At 43.2% G+C, this 24,609-nt stretch overlaps 1 protein-coding gene across 1 annotated transcript in view; it reads left to right on the top strand.

Moving 5' to 3' along the window:
• Positions 1-107: 107 nt before the first annotated feature.
• LOC137571195 (cytochrome P450 2K6-like) overlaps positions 108-24,609 on the top strand; it is an 80,371-nt gene continuing 55,869 nt past the window's right edge. The window contains exons 1-4 of the mRNA XM_068280019.1: positions 108-912; positions 2,460-2,622; positions 6,593-6,742; positions 13,756-13,916. Of these exons, the coding sequence (XP_068136120.1) occupies positions 682-912; positions 2,460-2,622; positions 6,593-6,742; positions 13,756-13,916 (705 nt within the window). The 5' untranslated portion in view covers positions 108-681. The remainder of the gene's footprint in view (positions 913-2,459; positions 2,623-6,592; positions 6,743-13,755; positions 13,917-24,609) is intronic.

Here is a 24,609-nt window from a genome sequence, read left to right as displayed (position 1 = left end):
TATATAGATGCTTACATTATTAATAAATAAATAAAAAACAGCCTGCCAGCGCTGATAAGCTGTTGGCAGGCTGATCACCGGGGCCATCTGTTTACAGTGACGGGAACTCATGCCTGTGACGGGAGCTCAAGAGAGATGATGCACATGTGCATTGCGGAGTAATGAGAGAGCCACTCTCCAATCGCAATCCCGCGTTAAATTTAATTCGTAAAAATACACACACCTTAGCGAGTGGATGCTGATGCTGGACTCCTGGAACAAATTGCTTTTATTGTCCCATACATCTGACCATTCTACCGATGATCGTTTCGGGGCCGTGAAGGTCCCCTTTGTCAAGGCATGGAGCAGACATGTATTTTCATGGCCCTGAAACAATCGTCGGTAGAACGGTCACATGTGCTCCAGAAAGTCTGTGTTTGGATCCCTCTTTACGATTGGAGCTGGTTAACAGTCAAGTTGATTGGTGAAGCGAATAATATTTGACAACACTAAATAGTCCAAAGCAAATTCTACCCTCCAGTCTATCCAAAGGTAATATGCTAAATTTGTTCTGGTATTGAGTTGTATATATTCCTGGCACTGTTTCACAATTTCCTTTTGTTTTTTCAATAGAAGAGGTCACATTGTGAAACTGGAACAGGGGTGAATCTGGAAGCTTTATAGGTAGTTCATTAACAATGGATGATTGTACCCTGCCCTGTCCACCAATTAATTCCAGCAGCAATGGATGCAGGACTCGGCTCGGCAGTGTGTATTGTGCTGGCTCTCACCCTTCTATATATCTGGTGTATTTTGAAGGGTAGGAATACAGAATGTGATGCCAAACCTTTTCCTCCCGGACCACCTGGATTACCCATCATTGGAAACCTGCATCAATTAAATTTAAAGAAGCTGCACGTCTCTCTTCTGGAGGTAAGGGTCCATTTCTGTTGAGGTCCCAGGTTCTTTTCTGGATCCGGCACTCATGCTGATACAAATTCATATCCAATTCCCTCTAGTGGTGCCATGCACTGCTATGGGAATTTCAGTGGTGTAGCTAATGAGCTATGGGCCCTGGTGTGAGTTTTACATGCCCCCACCCCCCAGCACTTTATAATAACAATTGATACGTCGCACCAAAACCTGCCAAGGACAACACAGTGTCAGAAGGGGGTGGGGAACAGCTTGTTAATGATTATTATGATTCAAAGCATCTATAGAAGTGATTATTACCAGCACAGGACCAATAAAGAGTTAATACTGCAGCTGAGGGAGGGCCCCTTGAGCCCAAGGGCCCCAATGCAGTTTTTCTCTTGCATGCCATTTTTGAAGCAGCATATTGATTTCAATTGGCTGTGATTCTGCATCCCATTGTCCACTGTTTACTTCTTTCACATAGCTGATGTCTGCTGCTTGCATGGGAGCTGCCATTATGATGATGATGTCAGCACTATGCACAGAAAAAAGAGATTCCACAGCACTTTCAGCCTGGTCTGCTTTGCATTCACCTCTGTCTGTCAGTCGGCACAGTTAAATGTTAGACTGGATCAGATTTTTTGCTTTTTTGGTACAAGCAGTGTTGCTCCCAAATTTTCGCACAGTCATTTTCACATCAAAAATGGCATTTTCAATTTCGAGAAATCCCGAAAATTTTTATTTTTACTGAGAAAATTAAAATATAAAATAAAATCACTATTTTAACAGAGAAAATGCAACAAATACTTTATTTTAGTGTGAAAAATTGTTAAAAAATCACAAACTTATTTCAGAATGATTTTTTTATGGCATTTTCGCTCAAAAGTCAAATTTAACATTATTTTCGTGAAAATTAATGTAGAAAGATTATCAGCATTTTTGCTCATCACTGGGTACAAGAAAGACCTAAAATCCAAATTCTGACTTTTGTGTTTTAAAGCGGTATAAAACCCTGACATAATATTCAATAAAAAACAGGTTTTCCTACTTTTTATATGCCATACGGTTATCATATTTGCTTTTGTGCATAAGTACAGTATTATTATTCATTTAGAAATTATATGTTCCCAAAGTACACTTTTTTTTGCCCTGAGAGCTGACTTTGCATTTTATTTATAACTGCTTCATTCATCTTCTAACTTAAGATGAAATGCTTTCTGATTGTCTGACTTTGTTCATCAGAGCTTGCAAATGTCAGAGAAGTGTTTATTTACATTTCTCACTTGATACAATGAAATACAAGATAACATTATCTAAGTTTGGATGCGTCCACCTTTGCTGGCAGGGAACTTGGAAGTCTTGTGTGTAACCATTTGAATGCTGTTCTTGTAAAAAAAAAAAAAATGCTGGTTGCCTATAATATGCTGTAAACAATCTATTAGAGCAAAGAAGAAATGCTGGGTTTCATTCTGCTTTAAGGCTGCTGACTTACTTGAAAACGTTTTAATTTATATCATTATATTATTATTTATATATGCATGATATGTTGTTTTGTTATACCTCAGTTTGCCAATAAATACGGGCCAGTGTATAGCATTCAGATGGGTCCAAGTAAAATAGTGGTAATCACTGGATATGAAGCCGTGAAAGACGCTCTTGTCAATCATGCTGAGGAGTTCGGAGAAAGAGGGAAAATCAGAATATTACAAGACATGGACAAGGACTTGGGTGAGTCTTCTCTCAGATTTTCTACACAGGTGAATTTATGTAAACATAGTGTTCTCATTTTATGTTTACTTGATAACTTTCAGTAATGTCTGAACTTACAAAAGAAAGGACAACGAGAGACCAATATGGTGTACTTGGTATTGGCAATAATTGGCTATGAAAAGCAAGTAGATAAATACTCACAAACCAGGGTCACCTCAAAAGCAACCACTGTCAATGCAGTGGGGAGATTAGACCTGTCCCCACGCAGGATTAAGAAGTCACTCTCCGTACATAAGAAGAGGGGTAGCACCTCTCCACCAAGGGTGGACTCAGATATTGTACAAAGCAAACAGAAGCGACAAAAAGATAAAAAGGCTAACATTCTTGAAAAAGTATTATATAGAGGGGGCAGTGGTGGACTTACCTCCTCCAAGAAGACACAAAGTACTGTCAATTTTAACAGTCACAGACAATAACAGTAACAATAATATACTTCAATGCCACATCTACTGAGTGTTGGCAACACCACCCCTTCTGTAAATAGCAACATATCCCAGAAGCACTTAACAATTGTAGAAATGGAAACCAGTGTATGCACTCAGGTTGAATTGGTTAAGTTTACTGGAGCTACCACTACCTCATTGCTTGTATACTGTGCCTCCACGTACTTGAAAAGAGGTAAATGCCATGCAACATCAACGGAACACGTGGGCACCAGTAAAATGCAAAACCACTGTGTTTATTACTGTGTTTAATACTTCACTCTTCCTGGGTCCACCTAGCACTGGGGTCATTTGGTCAACAATTGTTTTGCTTCAACAATGCATCATCTCGGCCGCCTGCAGGAATAAATGGAAAAAAAATCAGCCTCTGGTAGCCTCCAGCCCCTGGCAGCCTATCTTTCCCTCGCTGCAGCTCTAGGGTCCCAGGATCCCCTCTGTTGCAGATGCTGACCTTGCTAGGTCGGCATCTTCTGTGACCACGCAAGCGCTCAGCTGCACCACTCGTAATCATCCTCACATGGCCTGCAGTACTTCTGCACCTGAGCAGAATGCTCCAGGCCACATTAGTAGGATCGCGAGCGGCATGGACCCACGCTCGAGCATGAGCAGTAGATGCCGACCTGGTATGGTCAGTATCTGAATGGTGGGGATGTCAGGACACTGGAGCTGCGACAAGGGACATATAGGCTGGCAGGGGCTGAAGGAAGCTGCAGGTAAGTAGATCTTTTTTTTTCTCGCACCAATTTAGATACAAAGAGATCCTGTACTGTTCACAAAGATATATGATTAAATATGTATGTATTACTTAAAGCCAATGTAACCCATCAGCTAAAAAAAGAAACCAGATACTTAACTAAGGAGAGTGAAGGCTCTAAGTCCTAATGAGCCTTCCCTCTTCTCTCCCGGTGCCTGCGGTGTTGCGCTGTCCCGGGAACAGTATTTAACTAAATTGGTCAAATACTGCTCCTTCCACCAGTGAAGGTGGAGTACTCCCGAAGATGGGCTGCTCCACACTGCGCATGCGCGAGCATCTTCTATTGCGCAATTGCACATGCTCAGTATGGAGCCACCTGTCTTCGGGACGACTCAGCTCCTGAAGACTTCTGAAGTGCCCCACGGTGGGGGATTTGAATGGGGGAGCCAGCACTGCACCGTGGGCATCGGCAGAGGAGAGGGAAGGCTCAATTTATCATTAAAGCGGACCCAAACCAAACATTTTTTTAATTAAAAATATTTAGTTGCACCACTCTGACACATACAAAGATAAATAAACACTCTTTCAAACCTATGATCATTTCAGTGCATGCTTTTCACCCTTCTCTTTTCATAGCTACTGTTATACTGGGGGCAGTCATTAGCAATTATTCCATTGCAGGACACCATCTACCCCACTAGTTTGCCGGAAAAATTACGGAAATTTGAAAGGAAGTGAGGGGTTCCTCCAATAAATGTAAAATATTTTATATTTGTCATCATGCAGCTGAAAAAAAGGCTGCTATGTATTATTATAATTTAGAAAATAGATTTTATTTCTGAAATCATGAATTTTTAATTTAAGTCCACTTAAAAGCCTAATGGATCTATGGCTTCTGTTTTAGAGATCAGATATGCCTCCTTCTGGAGTAGTATCCTTTCTCAATCCCCTCCCTGCCTAGGAATGAGAACATGCAACAATTCTACCATCCTTAGATGGTATGGGTCACTATGGTGTGCTATCCTAAAATGCTCAACCAACCTAGGCACACCACCCCCCTTATGAACAGCTCTAATATGTTCCACTCTCTTATGCATAGGACACTTGATTTCACCAATATAATTATTGAGGTAAGGGCAGAAGAGTACATAAACCAAAAAAACTCATCCTACACCTTATGAAATTGTTAATCTGAAAGTCAACTACTCCCATCTTCACACTACAGGTCCATAACATGTGGCTACATGTAGGACAGTAGCCACATGGAAAGCTGCCTTTGTTTCTACCACTGGTTTGCCAATTTCCCGATTGTGATCTCAATAATTCACTCTGTGTGACGTTAGATCCCAGAGCGTTTCCCATTCTATATACTAATACAGGTGCCTGAAGAGCTCTTTTACCCAAACCACTATCCTTTTCCAATGCTGATCGATTTCCCAAGATACATTCTACCTGACATAGTGTATAGTCGAAAACAAAAAACAAATTTCTTCTTTTTCCCTTTTCACTTGCGGGCACTGATTTCCCAGCAATAAGTTGTCTGTCTTGTACCCTCACTTTTTCCAGTGCCATATCCAAATCACCAGAACTGTACTCCCGGTTCAAGAACCTTTAGTACATCTCTTCTGTTTTCATTGCAAAGTCACAATCTTTAACATTGTTGCCTCAAAAATAGACCCTATGGAATGGCCGGCTTCACAGGGAGGTTTTTCTATAGCCCTTAATAATTAGGGCATCCCCTTGAACCTCAAGTGAAAGATTCAGGAAAGCCACCCAATCACCCCCATTCACCCATGAATTGCGTATTCATGGTATTGTCATCCAAGTATTTTAGGAATGAGTGTAAACACTCCCTGGTGGATGCCCAGATCAAAAGTACATAGTCTACATACCTCGACCATGTCCTCAGATCATATCTCTAGGGGTTTCTTTTCCCGTAGATATACACTGTCTCCTAATAAAAAGATTTGTGAACCTCAGGGGTCTCCCCTCACAGGCCCTCTTGCTGCTTCTGGGCCCCCTGCAGCTGCATCCCTTGCAGGGTTTATTGCTATGCCCCTGGCCTAGAACAAAATCTAAACAGTCCCCCAAAATCTGGTAAGCCTGTCTTATTTCCAACCACAATCTTTTAGCTATTCCACACAAGAAGCATCCCAGAAGCACTTAAGTGAACCAGAGACGAAGCACCCTCATGTATTTTACCATGTATATCAATGGGGACATTAGATCAAACACTTACCCTGCTCTCTGTTTCATTCTTCATAGCTCAGTCTGCTTCTAATCAGCCCTGATAAAATCCTTGACTGAGAATTCAGTCTGGATTTGCTCAGGAATCATTACAGCTGAGTCTGTCTTCTCTGATGTCTTTTCAAGCCCAAGCCTGCCCCCTTCTGGCTCTGCTATAATGACTCAGCTATAATGATTCCTGAGCAAAGCCAGACTGAATGCTCAGTCTGGGATTTTATCAGGGCTGGATAGAAGCAGGCTGAGCAGAGAAGGATAAAACAGAAAGCAAGGTAGGTGTTTTCTCTAATGTTCCCATTGATACATATGCTAAAATACATGAGGGTGCTTTGTCTCTGGATCACTTTAGTATGGAAGAGAAATTGTGAAGGTACTTGTACAGGAGGGGCTTTACACACTGTTGTAGAATGGCAAATTATTCAACGTTATACTTTCACTTCAGATCCTCTTTAAACGTTATCAAGAATTCCATGTAATATATTGTAGCTTACAACAAGACAATATTCCAAAATAAAATAAGTGTGATTTACATCATGACATATTTTAGGCATTACTCACTCTCAAGGTGAAAACGGGAAAGTGATGAGAAGATTCGCACTGACAGCATTACGGGATTTAGGGATGGGAAGACGTTCAATCGAAGAGAGGATTATTGAAGAATGCGAACATTTAATCAAGAACTTTGCTTCATTTAAAGGTAACATCTACAGACCACTCTGGGTTGCATACATTTAAAGGGAACCCCGGTTCCCAAGTGGGAGTAACATGGAGACTGCCATACTTATTTCCATTTGAACAATACCGATTGCCTGGCAGTCTTATTGATCCCGTGTCTCTAATATTTTTAGGCATAGACCCTGAACAAGCATGCAGCAGATCAGGTGCTCTGACTCAGCTGACTCAGGTTTTACTGGCTTAGCCATATGCTTGTTCTAAGGTTTTGACTCAGACGCTACATACGCCAGAAGATCAACAGGACTGCCAGGCAACTGGCATTGTTTATAAGGAAATAAATATAGTAGCCTCCATATCACTCTCACCTTGGGTTAAAACCACTGTTAGGGTTGTATTTTTGGAAAGGCAACAAAGGCCCAGGGCTTGGGCGGCAGCAGTTCATGGAGATGGCTGGACATGGACAAGCGGTTTCTGTATATGGTGAAGGAGGGAGGCTGCAAATTGAAAGGGGAGGCTGTAAATCAGGAACAAAACACAGAAGAGGAGTACTGCAGAGCTGGGACAAGGTCCTCCAGCACCCAAGGCTGAGAAACCAAAGTGCGCCCCTCCATCCCACCCAACCCGTCACACTCAGATTACTATTAGACTAAGAGGCACCCCAGGGCCCCCAACTCCTTAACCAGTTCGGCCTATCTGGATGAGCTTCCTACTCCAGATAGGGACTGCTGCTGCCGCCGGCTGGTGCGCGCGATCAGGCGCGCCCCCGCATGCGCTCCCGCCGCCCGCTGCTAGCCCCCGATCAGTGAATGGGAATATAATTCCCATTCACCAATCTCACTTCCCCGCAGAAATACCGACGCTTTCTCTCCAGAGAGCGCGGTATTTCTGCCCCTAGGAAACTTCTCCCCTGCATTTTAGTTCCTGGATGCGAGATCGTTCGCATCCAGGACTTTTTTCACTGTGGCCATCTTGTGGCCAAATAGTAAACTGCACCCACATACATTTTTAATAAAAAAAATATTATTTTACATTTAAAATTAGCAGTTTCCCTCCCACACCAAAAATTACCCACATACATTTTTTTTATGAAAAAAAAAATACAATTAAATAAACAAAACAAAAACAACATAAATAGTTACCCAAGGGTCTGAACTTTTTAAATATGCATGTCAAGAGAATATGTTATTATATTATTTAAAATTATAAGCTTATAAATAGTTATGGACGCAAATTGAAAAAATGCACCTTTATTTCTAAATAAAATATCGGCACCATAAATTGTGATAGGGACATCGTTTGAACGGTGTAATAACCGGGACAGATGGGCAAATAAAATACATGAGTTTTAATTACGGTAGCTTATATTAATTTCAAACTAAAATGGCCAAAAACTGAGAAATAATGAATTTTTTTCATTTCTTTCTTAATCTTCCTGTTAAAATGGATTTAGAAAAAAATAATTCTTAGCAAAATGTAGCACCCAGAGAAAGCCTAATTAGTGGCGGAAAAAACAAGATATAGATCAATTCATTGTGATAAGTAGCAATAAAGCAATAGGCGAATGAATGGGAGGTGAACGTTGCTCGAATGCATGAGATTTTCGGCACTGCGGTGCTGAACCGGTTAATCTCTAGTTATCTGGCTTGCAGTCACTGCCATGCATCCCCTTTCCTTATCTCTCTCTGCTTTAAACACAATAAGGGAATGATAGCTTAGTGAGTTGTGCGCCCCCTCCAACACTGCGCCCTGAGGGTGCAGCCTCTCTCACCTCTGCCTCGGCCCTGGGGTACTGTTACCCAGGGCCGCCATGAGAAATGGGCCCCTCACACATCATCAGGCTGGCCCCCCCTCCCGCAAAGGGAGAGGTGTGCAAAGCGCACCACGGTGAGAAATGGGTGTGGCCATTACATGTGGGCAGAACTACTTGCATGATGCTATCATGTCAGCATGGACCAAAAATCTCTTATCTCTTTTGTCTGCATGTTCTGTGTCACCTCTTTTACCCTTGTGTTACCTCTCTGTTCTCTGCCTGTGTTGACTCTGTTCCCGTGTCTCCTTTGTCTACCTCATGTCACTCTGTGTTTTTCTGTCTGTCCGTGTCACCTCTGTTCCCCTTTGCCTATTTTGTTCCCCTCGTGTCACCTCATGTCCTCTGTGTTTATATGTTTGTCTTCATCACCGACACCTCTGTTCCCCTGTTCCTATTTTGTCCACCTCTGTATCACCTCTTGTGCCGCTGTGCCTCTTTTGTCATTGTGTCAGCTCTTGTCCCCATCTGTGTCACCTCTCGTTCTCCCTTTGTCACCTTTTTCCCCATCTGTGTCACCTCTTGTGCCCCTTGGCTTCCCCATTACCTCCTGTGCCCCCAGCTTCCCCCGTGTCACCTCTTGTGCCCCCAGGCTTCCCCATGTCACCTCCTGTGCCTCCAGCTTCCCCGTGTCACCTCTTGTCCCCTCAGCGTCCTCCTGTGTCATTAATGTCCCTCAGCTTCCCATGTCATCTTGTCCCCTCCCCCCATCCCCGTCTTCCCTTTGTCACCTTGTCCCCCCAGCTTCCCTGTTTTACCTCTCTTGTCCCACAGATTCCCACCGTGTTATCAAAGTCCCCCCAGCTCCCTGTGTCATCTCTTGCCCCCCCCCCCCCCAGCTTTCCCACGTCACCTCTTTTGTGCCACAGCTTCCCCCATGTCATCAATGTCTCCTCAACTCCCTATTTCATCTCTTGGCCCCCTGGCTTCCCTTTGTCACCTTGTCCCCTCAGCTTCCCCCCTTGTCATCTCATGTCTCCCCAGCCTCCCATGTATCATCAATGTCCCCCCCACTCTATGTCATCTCTTGTCCACCCCCAGCTTCCCCCCGCATGTCATCTCACGTTCCCCCAGCTTCCCCCCCTGTGTCATTAATGTACCCCCCACTCCCTGTGTCATCTCTTGTCCCTGGGGCCCCAGCCATGTCATCTTTAGTGTGCCAGCTTCCACCACCCTTGTGTGCCTTTTCCCCGACTCTCCCCTCCCTGTGCTCCGTGCCCCCCTCCTCCATTAACTCACATGGCCCCAATGCACGCCACTCTCCCGCTCGCTGCATGGCGTTCCGACCGTCACTATGGTTACTTCCGGCATGCACATTTCATGACGTCAAAAGCGCGTACCGGAGGTAACCATGGTGATGGCCAGGATGCTATGCAGGAGAGTTGCGAGTTCCGGCTCGTGGATCGGGGCTAGCATATGAGCTAACGGAGAAGGGAGCCCGGAGCACAGGGAGGGAAGGAGGGGGGATTCGGGCAGGGACAAGGTGCACAAGGGTGATGGCAGCCAGGCCCAAGAGCGAGGCCCAAACAAAGGACCCAGCTTGTTGTAGCTAGCGGAGGCCCTGTGTGTGTGGGGGGGAGGGGGTTGGGGGGTTCGGGTGGGGTCCCGGGCCCCCCTGCGAGCCTTGGGCCTGTCAGTGGAGTCATTGTTGTCCCCTTCTGATGGCGGCCCTGCTGTTACCCAAGGATGCAGTACATGAAAGAGACAGCCTGCTGTGCTGTATATGGGGGTTGGTACTGGTGCACATGGAAGGTAAGCAACAAGAAAGTTGGCTCTGTGGGCATTAAAAGAATAAATCCAGCCTTGAGTGTTGCATTATAAATTGGGAGCAAGCTGTATCTATTAGTGGAAAGTCAACAATGTTACCAATTTTCTATTGTCTCCATATCTTATCCTATCCTCATACTAACCTCCCCGATCTATGCCTAACATTGACCTCCCTCCAACCTACACCCGATGCTAGTGAACCCCCTTCCTATGCCTAACATTAACCCCCACACCTACTCCTAAAACTAACCTACCCCCTACCTATGCCTAACACTAATGTACCCCTTACCTATGCCTAACACTAAACCCCCCACCTGCTCCTAAGACTAACATTCCCCCTACATATATCTATCACTAATGTAGCCTAATGTACCCTGAGCGCTTTGAGTCCTATGGGAGAAAAGCGCTATAGAAATGTTATTGTATTCCTATGCCTAATTCTGACACCCTCACCTACTCTAACACTAACCTCCCCCTACATACACCTATCACTATACTACCTCCTACTGATGCTAATAACAGTCACCACCACTATCAGGTGTTCGGCTACAGAGTAGATAAACTCCACTGTTGCTGTCCCCACTAGTGTTCAGCGTAACGACTTATAATTTATCGGCATCCTTAATTACAAGCCATAACTGTGGATTCCAACATCAAAGTCGTAATTTGCAATTGGCCAAGATTACAAGTTGCCACTTCAAGTAAATTCGTAATTTGACCCATTATTATGATTACGAATTGTACTTACAACTTCGAGTGCATTACAAATGCGCATTGTTTTTAAATGTTTGGAAAATCAGACTGTCCCTAACAACCAATAGAAATGAGCTGAGCTCTGGGCCCACCCCTGTCTATATAAGGCGGATGCCATTTTGGATTAATTCCTTGCTGTTGCTAAGTATTGTGTGGAGAGGTTGTGTTGGAGAGAGCATGCCTGTGTATTTTCAATTTGTGATTGATTTGTGCTATTTTGAGACTCATTGATAGCTTTGTGATTCAGCTAGAGAGTTGGCTTACTGCACTGATGAAGTGATAATGTGTAGCCAGTGGTAGTTCAGAGAAAGGGAGTAGTAGTAGCAGCAGCAGCAGCAGCAGCAGCAGCAGTAGTAGTAGTAGTTGTTAGGGTAGGGTACAGGGATGGGGAATGACTGAGTTAACTAAGTTACTAGTCTCTGTGTTCTTGTTTTAGACAATTAGTACTAGCAGCAGCAGTAGTCACAGTCAATCATTACTAGTTAGTAGGGATGCTGTGAAAATACAAAATATATTCAAGTATAAGCCACATTTTTGGGACCAAAAAAGTGTCCCAAAAGAGGGGGGTATTGGCTTACACTCAAGTCACTACTGTGTCCCCTGTCCCCCACTAGAGCAGAGCGGCGTGGCATATTTACCAATCCGTGGCCATGGGTTTGCACAAAAATAAAGTCGTGGCTGTGAGCCATGTTCCCGTCCCCTCCCCACCCTCACCAGAGTGGCACGGCGTGGCATATTTACCATTTAGTGATGCCACTAGAGGGCATCATAGCAAATGTTACTAGTGATAATCGTAACCAACAAATTAAAATTTCGCTAAATTTCGTGTCAATTTTTGCAATTACGGTTATACATAGTTACGATTTGCAAATTTAATTAATTTTGTGTAGGCATTTGTAATTTTGCACGAAATTTAGCAAAATTTTGCATAATTTCTTGCCGACTTTAGCAGTGACTAGCACAGCCCCCATACATGCTATTGACACCAAAATTGCTACATGCGTTAAGGAGAATCGGGGGTACAAGTCAAAAAAAGAATTTTGCAATAAGGTGACCTTATAGTTTTTGAGAAATTGGACTTTAAAAATGCAAGTAAAAATGGTTTTAAAACTTAGAAAAATGACAGTTTAAAAACCATTTTTTAAAATCGAGTTTCTCAAAAACTACAAGGTCTTTTTGAAAAATAATATTAGTTACCTCTAAAGTCAGCACAAAATGATGTGAAATTTTGCGAAAATTACACGTAAAATTACTCGAAATTTTGAAATACTACTATTACATGCGAAATTAATTATGACTTTCTCTGAAATGTCACATTACGATGCATAATTGCGAATTTTGAAGCAAAACTGACTGACAAGTAAACAAGATTCCTGGTGGCATGTATTGGAAAGCATAAGAAGCAGGCACTGCTCTCCATATACCATCTGGAACACTAGGTAGCATGTGGTGGATGCATAATTTGGCTATGGTAAATGTGCCTGGGTAGCATGTGGTGGATGCAGGAATTGGCTATGGTAAATGTGCCACAGCGCACCGCTCTGGTGGGGGTGGGGACAGGGACACAACCCACAGCCACCACTTTGTTTTTTGTGCAAATCCACAGCAGCTCAAATAAAAAGCTCAATTACAATGGTGAAGTGAATCCTACATAATGCACAGGATACTATTCTACAGATCAGGTCTTCAGATGCATCTCTTAAACTTAAATGAGAATTGGCTGAGAATCTAGTGTGGTCAGGTGTCCCCCAAGGTAGTATAATGGTCTGTCAATGGCCAAGCCCATTGTTTGTTGGCATGCAAATCTGTGGCCGTGGTGCAATGGCAATGTGGGGTGCAGGATGATGAGTGTTGGATGCAGATGTGGCACTGACTGGGTGACTGGGGCAGTTTAAATTACAGTAATGGCAGTGGGGGGAGGGGGGGTACAGGATGAGCAGTGAAGCACGTAAAGGGGAAGTATAGAAGGCGACAGTGGCAGACAGTTTGGGATGCAGAAGAAGCCGTGTGTTGCACAATATTGGCAGTGTGTGTGTGTGTGTGTGTGTGTGTGTGTGTGTGTGTTGGGGGGGGGGGGGGGGCAGTATTGCAGTTTTGGGTGCAGTCAGTGTCACTGTTAAAGGAAACACATAGCCATTACTAAAATTCTCCCTGAAATTCCACCTGTACCTCTCCTACTGCCTACTGCTTCATTTCCTACCCTCCGCTTATACTCAAGTCAATCTCTTTTCCTGCTTTTTTTTAAATTGAGAAGTAAATCAAACTCTCAATAATAACAAAGAATATTGACAGCAGGAGGTTCCAGACAGCGGCCATAAATCCTGGGACACTGTGATTGGTCCAAAAGTTCATTCCCGTAGTTACTAGAAGTACTCAAAATTAGGGGTCGTAATTGAAATTATGAGTGCAACTTTGAGTGCACCCATAATACAGTAGGTACCCTTAATTCCGTTTTATTACAAATGTCCAATTATGATTTTGTAACTGCCAATTTCAACTCATAAATAAGAAAACAAATTACCCCTCGATGTCAATATTTCAATAGGTACCTTTTGGGGGCACCCAAACTTCCAAATTGCCTGCTTCAAGATCCATGGCCTTGCCCCCAATGCTCATAGCTCCAGGGGTTGCCCCCTTAGCAGTTAGACCCCTGCTACAAGGTCTATTTTTGCAAATTTTTCATGTTTGTTTTTGAATTATCATTACAGGAAAGCCCTTTAACAACATGCTGATCATCTATGCAGGAGTGGCGAATATCATTGTGTCTATATTACTTGGACACCGAATGGATTATGATGATCCACAATTTAAGAGGTTATTGAACTTGATATATGAAATATTCAGACTGGCAGGAAGCAAAATGGTTCGGGTAAGGCAAGCAAACTCTTACAATCCTATATTCTGTGCATGGATGATCTTTTTGAGTAAGAAAGTGGATGGCAGTAATGGGTGTCAAAGGGATGGGGGTGTTCAAATTAAAGTTAACTTGGCTACTTGAGTTCTGATATTTAGAAGCAAATGGTTTGTATGATTTTCAGTGTGAAAGTTTTTCTAGTGATGAGGTATGTGATTCTCAGAAAGAACTACTCTAATTGTCAAGTTCATTGTTTGAAATCTAAAGTGGTTTAGTTTGAGTATCTCTTATGCTTGGTACACACTTTTAATTATAAATTGGCCAATCACTGACCAATTTTACCACCTCCATGTACTATAAAGGGTTACCTACACAATCTGCTCATGTTCTCCAATATCTGTTGACCCTCGTACTACATGGAGGTGGTAAAATTGTTCAGTGGTCTCCAATCAAGTTTGAAAGCATACCAGGCTTTAAGCCAGAATACTTTTAAGCCTGGTACACACTTTTCAATTATGATTGGCCAATTCCTAAGCGATGGTACCACCTCCATATAGTGGGACAGACTAACCAGCTAGCTCATGGTGACCCAGAACTCATTGGAGTGTGTAAGGGACTACAATGGTCCTAAAAGCCCCCTTACTAAGATGTTAAGAAAAACAAAAGCTTGCTTTCTTAAAACAGAAAGAACTTGCGATAATTCAGGTTGGAGTGAGCTTGAGATGTCTCCCAGTGCATCACTGCTGAATATATGCAAATTAACCATTCTTCCCTTAGAAGCTAAACACACCTCCAGAACCACTAGAATGCAATGATGTGTCAGCTTGTTAATTTGTACAGAGCCATAATAATCAAACATGCATACAGACTGTTTCGGATTGTTTGATCCCCATCATTGCATGGCACGGCCAAATTAATCCATGCCATGCACTGATGAGGATCAAACAATCCGAAACTGTCTGTATGCATGTTGGATTATTATGGCTCTGTACAAATTAACAAGTTCACACATCATTGCATTCCAGCGGTTCTGGAGGTGTGTTTAGCTTCTAAGGGCAACAATGGTTAATTTGCATATATTCAACAGTGATGCACTGGGAGACATCTCATGCTCACTCCAACCTGAATTATCGCACATTATTTCTGTTTTAGGAAAGCAAATTTTTGTTTTTCTTCACCTCCATATAGTATGAGGGTTTACCTACACAATCTGTTCATAGTATTTAATATCTTTTGACCCTTATACTTCATGGATGTGGTAAAATTGGTCAGTGATTGGCCAATCATAATTGAAAGTGTGTACCAGGATTAAAGGCAGGTACACACAACCAATTTTGATTGGTCAGTGATTGGTGAATTTACCACCTTTATGTTACCTATACAATCTGTCCATAGCATTCAAAATTTGTTGGCCCTCATATACCATGGGGGTATGTCTGGCTACATACAAAGTGTCAACACTTAAACAAGTAGTAATTGCACAGGTTCGTTATAATTCCTCCAAACACCAGATCCACTCTCAACAATTATAAGATAACAAGTTTATTGATACAGACACAAAGTTATATAAAAGAAGAGAAAGATTCAGAATTATAGTGAGAAATCAAGTAATCAAAGCAATAACAAATCACCTTGTGTTAAGTCAACTTGATTGGGTTGCAGTGGCTTTTGTCCTACGCACAGCGGAAGTGGCTCCTTCTCCCCACGATTAGATAGCGCCCTCAAGCAATTATAATGCACGATCGGTTAAAAGTCAAAATGGCCAGATCTGACACGGAGCCAAGATGTCTGACCACAAGCACCGATGACCAGTCTTTTATACACTTTCCAGTCCATAGAAAACTATTGCAAACCCATTTAGTTTAATGCATTCCCTTTGAGCTTCTAATACAAAACATAAAAGCTGGAACAAAACCAGAACCATGTTTTATCCATGTCTTTCTATTGACAGATTTATGGCATTGCCCTAGGTCAAACATCTACTTCTGAACAATTCTGAACTCATATAGGAAACAATCACTATCTTAATTCATTAAATGCTAATATCCCTTAGAGAACATGCAGCTGGTTTGAATTAGTATTAAATTGATCCTCTACACCAGGGGTCCCCAACCTTTTCCGGCCCGGGGACCACTTCCTGACCAAATTTTTTTCCGGGCCGGGGGGGGGGGGTGCTCGGGGGCGGCGGTTGCGCCCTAGTGGACAGTGTCGTGCACAGCGGGTTACGGGGGGGGGGAGGGGGGCTGGGGTGCGGTGGCATAGATAGCAAAGTTGCCCCAGTATAGAGAGTTTAGTTGCCCCAGTTTGGCTAGTATAGTGCCCCAGTATAGCTAGTATAGTGCCCCAGTATAGTGCCCCAGCATGGCTAGTATAGTGCCCCAGTATGGCTAGTATAGTACCCCAGTATGGCTAGTATAGTGCCCCAGTATAGCTAGTATAGTGCCCCAGTATGGCTAGTATAGTGCCCCAGTATGGCTAGTATAGTGCCCCAGTATGGCTAGTATAGTGCCCCAGTATGGCTAGTATAGTGCCCCAGTATGGCTAGTATAGTGCCCCAGTATGGCTAGTATAGTGCCCCAGTATGGCTAGTATAGTTCCCCAGTATGGCTAGTATAGTGCCCCAGCATGGCTAGTATAGTGCCCAGCTATAGCTAGTAAAGTGCCCAGCTATAGCGAGTAAAGTGCCCAGTCTGGAAGGAGGCGGGGCAGCGGCTTCCTGTAGCGGCGACATGCATCGCCACTACCATGGAAACTGCTTCCCCGCCTCCTTCCCTCCTACAACAACGCATCTTTGCTGATGTTATCAGAGATGCTGGATGAAGGAGAGCGGCGCCTGGGGGGAATACGGAAGTGGCCGCCGCTCATATGGTAACAGGACAGGAGCGGCGGCCGCGGGGGGGAAATGACAGACCCGCCGCGGCCCAGCTGGAAACTGCCAACGGACCGGCGGTGGGCCGCGGCCCGGTGGTTGGGGCCCCCTGCTCTAGACTTACCGTAAATGAATAGATTCATATAGAATGAAATACAAAGGGCTTTATTCACAAAGCGGTGCTAACCTACTTAGCACGTCTAAAGTCTTTAGACGTGCTAACCAGGGTGCTAAGTAGGTTAGCACCGAATTATCTGATTCAGAAATTTGGTGCTAACCTACTTAGCACCCTGGTTAGCACGTCTAAAGACTTTAGACGTGCTAAGTAGGTTAGCACCACTTTGTGAATCAAGCCCAAAATGGCTACTGATTATAGAATGGCGCATCTACTATACAAAGGCACCTGATTATTGCATCACAAATACAAAATGGCATCTCCGCTCAAGGAGGCACATTTGCATAGCAATACATTCCACCTCTGAATCTTTTCATTTAGCATCTAGAGAACTACCCACTTATCTTCAAAACCTAACAGTATTATGATATTACTAGTGACCTTAGCCCCTTTTAAAATGGGCTAGGTCTGTCGCTGCGCGCCCGCCGCGCGTGCGCACGCCCGCCCGTTCACTCCTTGGCCCGTCATCCTTTGCCGCACGTCACTCCCCCTCACTGTTTCTGCATCCCTGCACATGCGCAGAGCGTAAAAGGGACACACACAGGGACATGGTACGCAGAGACACTTACGGGTTAATTATAGAGGATAACTTTTACTATAATTGGTTATAGTTTGTAGAAACTATAAACTTTAAGACAAAACTTTGTCTTAGTAGAAAACGTTTATCCCCACAAGCAGCACTTATATATATAGCAGCAGTTACTGGACATTGAGGGTACAGATGGCTGTAGATCAAACATTCTTGCAATTACCTACTTTACATAACTTCATTTATCATTATTGATAAAATAGCTCCAATAGCTACTGCCACCTCTGTGCCGAGTGTTGTTTGTTTTGCTAGATGCTGTAACTCCTTTTTCTATTGCCTGAGGAAGCGGGCACTGACCCGTGAAACGCGTTGCTTTGTTTTATCTGGAGTTCGTTAATAAATAGACTGAATGTACAGTCGTGTTGTGTCTGCTTGGAGGAGGTAAGTCCACCACTGCCTCCTCTAATTACCAAATTTTTGGCTTTTAAGCTCATTTAAAACCCCTTTTATCCTTTTGGTGCCTCTGTTCTCTCCTATATAATATTGTATCCACCCTGGGTGGAGGGTTGCGACCCTTTTCTACTATCTACAGAGAGTGACTTCTTATTCCTGAGTGGGGTCAGGATAATCTCCCCACCTGCCTTTACAGTGGTTGCCTATTGGTGACCCATGCTTGTGAGTATAACAACTATTACTCTTTGTCATTACCCCCTTTGTCAATACATACTACACTATTGGGGCTCTTGGTGTTCCTCTGTTTATATTGTTCTCCAAGTTCAGCTCCTTCTTTGTTGTCTTCTTTTTATTATTAGTGCCCCTCATTTTCTATATGCTACTTCAATTACAGCTGTAGGGGTACAAGCACTAAACTTTTCACACTTATTCGTCTTATAGCAAAGTATGGTGCTTGTGCTTTAAAAAAGTGATCCCACCACGCTCATGCAGCAGTCCACTGAATTTCTTGCCATTAACTTTGACAGGGAAAATTTTCAAATTGCAGCCACTCATACAGTTTTGAAGCTACACTCCCCGAACTCAGACCATGTATTGTTGGTGTCACCACAAACAAAAATATGAATTTTGGCCCCTGTGGTGGCCCCCTGAAGACTCTTTTTTCCCATACACTTTAATTGGAAAATGTGAAACTTAAGCCACTCGTACAGCTTTAAAGTTACACTCACCAAACCTGGGTCCCTTAGTCATAGGAGAAGCTGAAAAATTCTGTCACATTTTTGGAATCAAAAAAGTGAGTGGAGCCACAAACAACCAACCAGATTTTTCCTGTTGACTTAAATGAGAAAATGTAAGCAGCTGTAATTCTCACAATATTAAAGTCAGGGTTCCCAAACTTGGCGCTGTGGGTCACTTAGCTTAACATTTGTCAAGGTGGACAGAGCCAAATACAGCCAATCAGACACAAAGCCAACATCATGTGGTTTCTTCAGAAACAACACCATCTAGTTGTTAATTATTATTAAGATCCAATCCATCAAGCCAAACTCCTAGTAATTAAACCCTTTAGCAATTAATCAATTAATCAATTCATTCTAAGCCTATATTCTAAATTGTTTTAGGCTTCACAAATTGTACTGCATTGACAGAACATCCTCGCATAACCACAGCAGGCACATATAAAAAAACTAAACATTAAACAATGTTTTTCTTTTAACCAGCTGGCATTGAATGACTACTTTTTCCCTGCATCTTTATTGCAAGAACTGAGTACCACCCCCACAGCTCCTATGAACACCAGCTTAATGGTAGTTTACTATTTGTGAACCAGTCAGATCTTCGGCAACAAGTTTGGGTTACACAAGTTAAAGGCTAACAAAAGGTTCACCAACTGTCCGCATTGGACTTTTAAGCACGTACAGTATTTGTAACTTATTACAAATTGAGTGTTTCCAAAAGATTTAACAACCGTCCGTCTTGGATTTTTAAACAAACTTTCATTATTCATTTACAGGTAATTGGCATCAGGGGCTTTGATGCCCTTTAGACTTCATCACTTCTATAACACTCTTGCACCAGTGCTTTATGCAACCATCATTGCCCACTGGCATTTAAACAAGGAAAGAGGGAAAGGAAAAAAAAAACTTTTGACTCATGGGCCCATATGCAATTCACTTTTTCACCTGAGATTCTCCTAGGCGATATTTTAACAACTTGTAAATAAAATACTTTTTACACCATCAGCAAGCAAACAAATACTAAAAATACTTTTGACAGCACTTTTTCACCTACATTTTGGTACTTTTCAACTGCAAAGTGCTAAAAAGTTAATTTAAATTAAAGATGAAAAATTATCTCTTAGGAGAAAACTCAGGAGAAAAAGTGAATTGCATATGGCCCCTAGTGGTTATGATTCAGTCAATACTAGGACAAGCGCCGTTGTCTCTTAGCGATTTTAAAGACCCTTATCCATCTCCTTTGATTGTAAGCGCATTTCTATCATTAGTTCAAAAACATTTTTATCACTTAATAAAACTTCTTTCACCTGCTTTTTATAGTAAATCTTATTAACGCTATCAAAGCTAATCTACTCATTTAACCTTCCTGGCAGTAAGCCCGAGCTGAGCTCGGGCTATGCCGCGCAGGAAGATATCTCAGCCCCTGGTGGGGCGATTTGGCCCATTTAAAGTGCTGTACGCGCAGCTAGCACTTTGCTAGCCGCGCATACATCTTGATCGCCGCCGCTCTGCGGCGATCGTCCGCACGCAGCGGTGGAACAGGGCCCCCCGCCAGAGCCCTGCGCTGCCCGGACCAATGAGTTTCAGGCAGCGCTATGGGCTGCATCGGAGGCGTCTGACATCAGGACATCGGCTGACGTCCATAACGTCATTCCGATCGTCGCCATGGCGACAGGAGAAGCCAAACAGGGGAGCGCGTTATATATGCGTTTCCCTGTTTGCTATTGATGCCGGCGACGATCGCACTAGAGGGACACATGCGCCCTCTAGTGGTATTTCATGTAGCTACCACTCTGGTAGCTTTACATGAAACACAAAAAAAATAAATAAAAAAAAAGGATTTCTGCTTATTTGGCAGAAAACTTAAACCTAAGATTCCAAACTTCAGCGCTGCATAGCCTCTTGTGTTAAAAATCCATCACCAACACCACTCACAGTGCAGGCTTACCAACTTCCAATAAGACCCAGATTATAAGGTCTGCACATTCAATAATCCCCACGATCACAGGCTTCCTTGTTGTCACTTTTCAGATATCCGTCCTCAGCAGGTACTCCCAGCATAAGAAGATATAATATATAACAAACAAGATCTAAGTGCTCTCTGTTTAGTTTAAAAAGCCGGCACTTTTATTCATAAATTACAAATAAAAACAGATACTCACATAAGGGCCCTTGTTACAGGGACCCTCAGTTGATACAGCGTTTGAAATAATGTTAGCAGGATACCACTCTCCCATCTGCCAACCGTTTCGCCCGACCCAGGTTTCGCTACCGCGTCCTCAGGGGCTTCTAAAGCCGCCAGGAAGGTTAATTAATTCCTCAACATAATCATTATTTTAAGCAATTTTTGCTGTCCATTTCCTGTCTAATGAAAACACTAAACTGTTCACAATTAATTAAGCAATCATATCACCTCTATTTTGTACTATAATGTTCAAATCAGCCCATTTACCTATGAATAAGCATAACACATGATACCCATTTGAGCATCCCATACCAAACACAACATTTAAACATTATTAACTTTTAACCAAAACCTCCTCAGTGGATTACTTACATCATACCACCCTTTTATGCCAAATTTCATCACTTATCAAACCCTTCAAATAATTACCATACGTCAATAGGATCCTGCTATCCCACATCTAAACCCATTGGCTATCATTCATGAACAGGCTGTCGGTAAGGGGAACCCGTGCAGGAGAATACCGCCGTCGGTAGTTTATCCTTCTGGGTGGTCATTCATAAACTTTGTGCCTGGGGCGGTAGCAGTGCAGAGGTTTTCTGGAGAATGGTGTCGGCAGGCGGGCGGTAGGCATGCGGAAACAGAAAAGCTGGCCGAGTCCCTCCATGCGGTGCTCTCTCTGCTGATGTGTGGGAGGTCCGTCCTATTCACTTACATGTACTCCGCAAGCTTCCCGCTACATCCAGGGGATCGGTAATCCCCTTCCGCATACCGCTATGCGGAAATGTTTATGAATGAACATTTTGATACTTTTTCTGGATAACTGCGTATCCACACTGCACAAGGCGGTACGTTGTCACTCTGCACGGGAATGTCAGCTCCGCATACGGAAAGAGGCTTTATGAATACAAAACTTGCTCAGTGCTCGGTAAAGTCAGCGGTATTACGCATTTCCGCATGCGGGAATGCTTTATGAATGATAGCCATTGCAGCAAACATTATTAAACCAAACTTAACCCTTTCAGCATTTCACATATGGTTACACTTACTAGTAGCAGATCACACTCTAATTGCATGGGGAAATTACAACACTCCCTAATTCTTAGAAAACAACTATTACATATCAAACTAACTTTTGCAACACATTCTATCCTTTGCATATATTACTGCGAGTGTCCTTAAAACAAAAGTCCGTTTTATCATGGAATTACTGAAAACACTTCCCCAAACATACTGTAATTGCAGTAGGATTCTGGTTTATGTTTCAGAAGTAACATTAGTTGGCAGTTTTCCCCTTTAAATGATTGAAAGAGAAGTCCTTTAGCTGGCAGTTTTTCCTTTAACCAGTTTACATCCTAACTACAGTATATTCACGTCATAGCAAGTGGCTCCTGAAAGCCACCTGACGTGAATATAAGTCACTTTGATTTAATGAGCACAGTGGGCGTGCTACCATGCTCCTGGGCTCATTAACCCCCCCTCCCCCTAACTACTCTATACCGACATCCCTGCCAGGGGGTTCGATCTCCCCTCCACCTGCCCGTTCCCCTGTAATTACCCCCCTCCCTCCCCTCTCCATGCTGCGATTGGGCAGGGCAGGGCAGGATTAAAATGTAACAATCTTTACCTGAACTTGTTCCTGCGGCGATCGCGTTCCTCTCCTTGAAGTTCCGCTGTCAGCCTCACTATGCTGAATGAATCGGGTCCCGGCTTGATGACGTCATCAAGCCGGGACCCGATCCGGGCAGCATAGCAAGGCTGACAGCGGTACTGCAGGGAGAGGAATGCGATCGCCGGTGGAACAAGGTCAGGTGAGAGATTGTGCCTTCTAGCGCTTCCCTGCGCCTATCTCTGCGGGAGGGGGGAGACACCTGGCATGTGGGTGGTATTTTAAAGGGCCACACACCTGGTTATCCCCATGGTGGGGGCACACAATTTTCAATCCATTGGGGAGGCATACAGGGGCATACACCCGGCTATCTGGGGGGAATTAAAAACCACACCTGCCCAACTATGGGGGGGGGGGAGGGGATAAATGGCGACATCAGGCTAACTTGGGGGGGGGGGTATACAGAGGCACATCTGGCTACCTGGGGCTCGGGTGGGGTGCATCTAGCCAACTATGGGGGGGGATATACAGGAACACATCTGGCTAACTAGGGGTGGTGGGATACAAAAGAGCCACATAATTGCAGGTAAAGCCAGGGATACAAAATGGGAAAAAGCACCTTTATTTTCAAATCATATATTGTCGCCATAAATTGTACTAGGATTATAATTTAAATGTTGTAATAACCAGGACAAACGGGCATATCAAATGTATGGGTTAAATCTACAGTAGCTCTTATTATTTTAAAACTATAATAGCTTAAAACTGAGAAATAATAACTTTTTTACATTTTTCTCCCGTTATTCCCTTTAAAATGCTTATAAAGTAAAATAATTCTTAGCAAAAAGTATCACCCAAAGAAAGCCTAATTGGCGGCAAAAAAAACAAGGTATAGATCATTTATGTGTGATAAGTATTGATAAAGTTATTGGCTAATGAACGCGAGGAGTGTGAAATGCAGAAAATTGTTCTGGTTTTTAAGGAGGAATAACCCAGGGACGCAAAGTGGTTAACCTCTCTGCAACCACCTAACGCAGATTGGTGGCTGCAGAATGGCTCTCTTTTTCCTTGGTCACGCCATATGGCGTCATGTCGCGAAAGGTGAGAGTTGCAGGGAATGAGCTCTCGCATGAGTGTGCATTGCCTGCAGTAAACCCAGGAGGCCACCACAATCAGCCTGCCAGCCAGCAATCAGAGCTGGCAGGCTGTTTTATCATAAATACATATATATAGTGGGATGCGAAAGTTTGGGCAACCTTGTTAATCATCATGATTTTCCTGTATAAATCGTTGGTTGTTACAATAAAAAATGTCAGTTAAATATATCACATAGGAGACACACACAGTGATATTTGAGAAGTGAAATGAAGTTTGTTGAATTTACAGAGAGTGCGCAATAATTGTTTTAACAAAATTAGACAGCTGCATAACTTTGGGCACCACAAAAAATAAATGAAATCAAGATTTAGTAGATCCTCCTTTTACAGAAATTACAGCCTCTAAATGCTTCCTGTAGGTTCCAATGATAGTCTGGATTTGGGTTGAAGGTATTTGGGACCATTCCACTTTACAAAACATCTCTAGTTCATTCAGGTTTGATGGTTTCTGAGCATGGACAGTTCTCTTTAACTCACACCACTGATTTTCAATTATATTCAGGTCTGGGGACTGAGATGGCCATTCTAGAATATTGTACTTGTTCCTCTGCATGAATGCCTTAGTGTATTTTGAGCAGTGTTTAGGGTTGTTGTCTTGTTGAAAGATCCAGCCCTGGTGCAGCTTCAGCTTTGTCACTGATTCCTGGACATTGATCTCCAGAATCTGCTAATACTGAGTGGAATCCATGCGTCCCTCAACTTTGACAAGATTCGTAGTCCCTGCACTGGCTACACAGCCCCACAGCATGATTAAACCACCACCATATTTTACTGTAGGTAGCAGGTGTTTTTCTTAGAATGCTGTGTTCCTTTTCCTCCATGTATAACGCTCCTTTTTTATGCCCAAATAACTCAATCTTAGTTTCACCAATCCACAGCACCTTATTCCAAAATGAAGCTGGCTTGTCCAAATGTGCTTCAGCATACCTCAAGTGGCTCTGTTTGTGCTGCGGGCGGAGAAAAGGCTTCCTCTCGCATCACTCTCGCATACAGC

Source organism: Hyperolius riggenbachi, chromosome 4 (genome assembly GCF_040937935.1).
Source record: "Hyperolius riggenbachi isolate aHypRig1 chromosome 4, aHypRig1.pri, whole genome shotgun sequence".
NCBI lineage: Eukaryota > Metazoa > Chordata > Amphibia > Anura > Hyperoliidae > Hyperolius > Hyperolius riggenbachi.
Note: the sequence above shows the minus strand (reverse complement) of the source record. Positions and strands in the feature narration are given on the sequence as shown.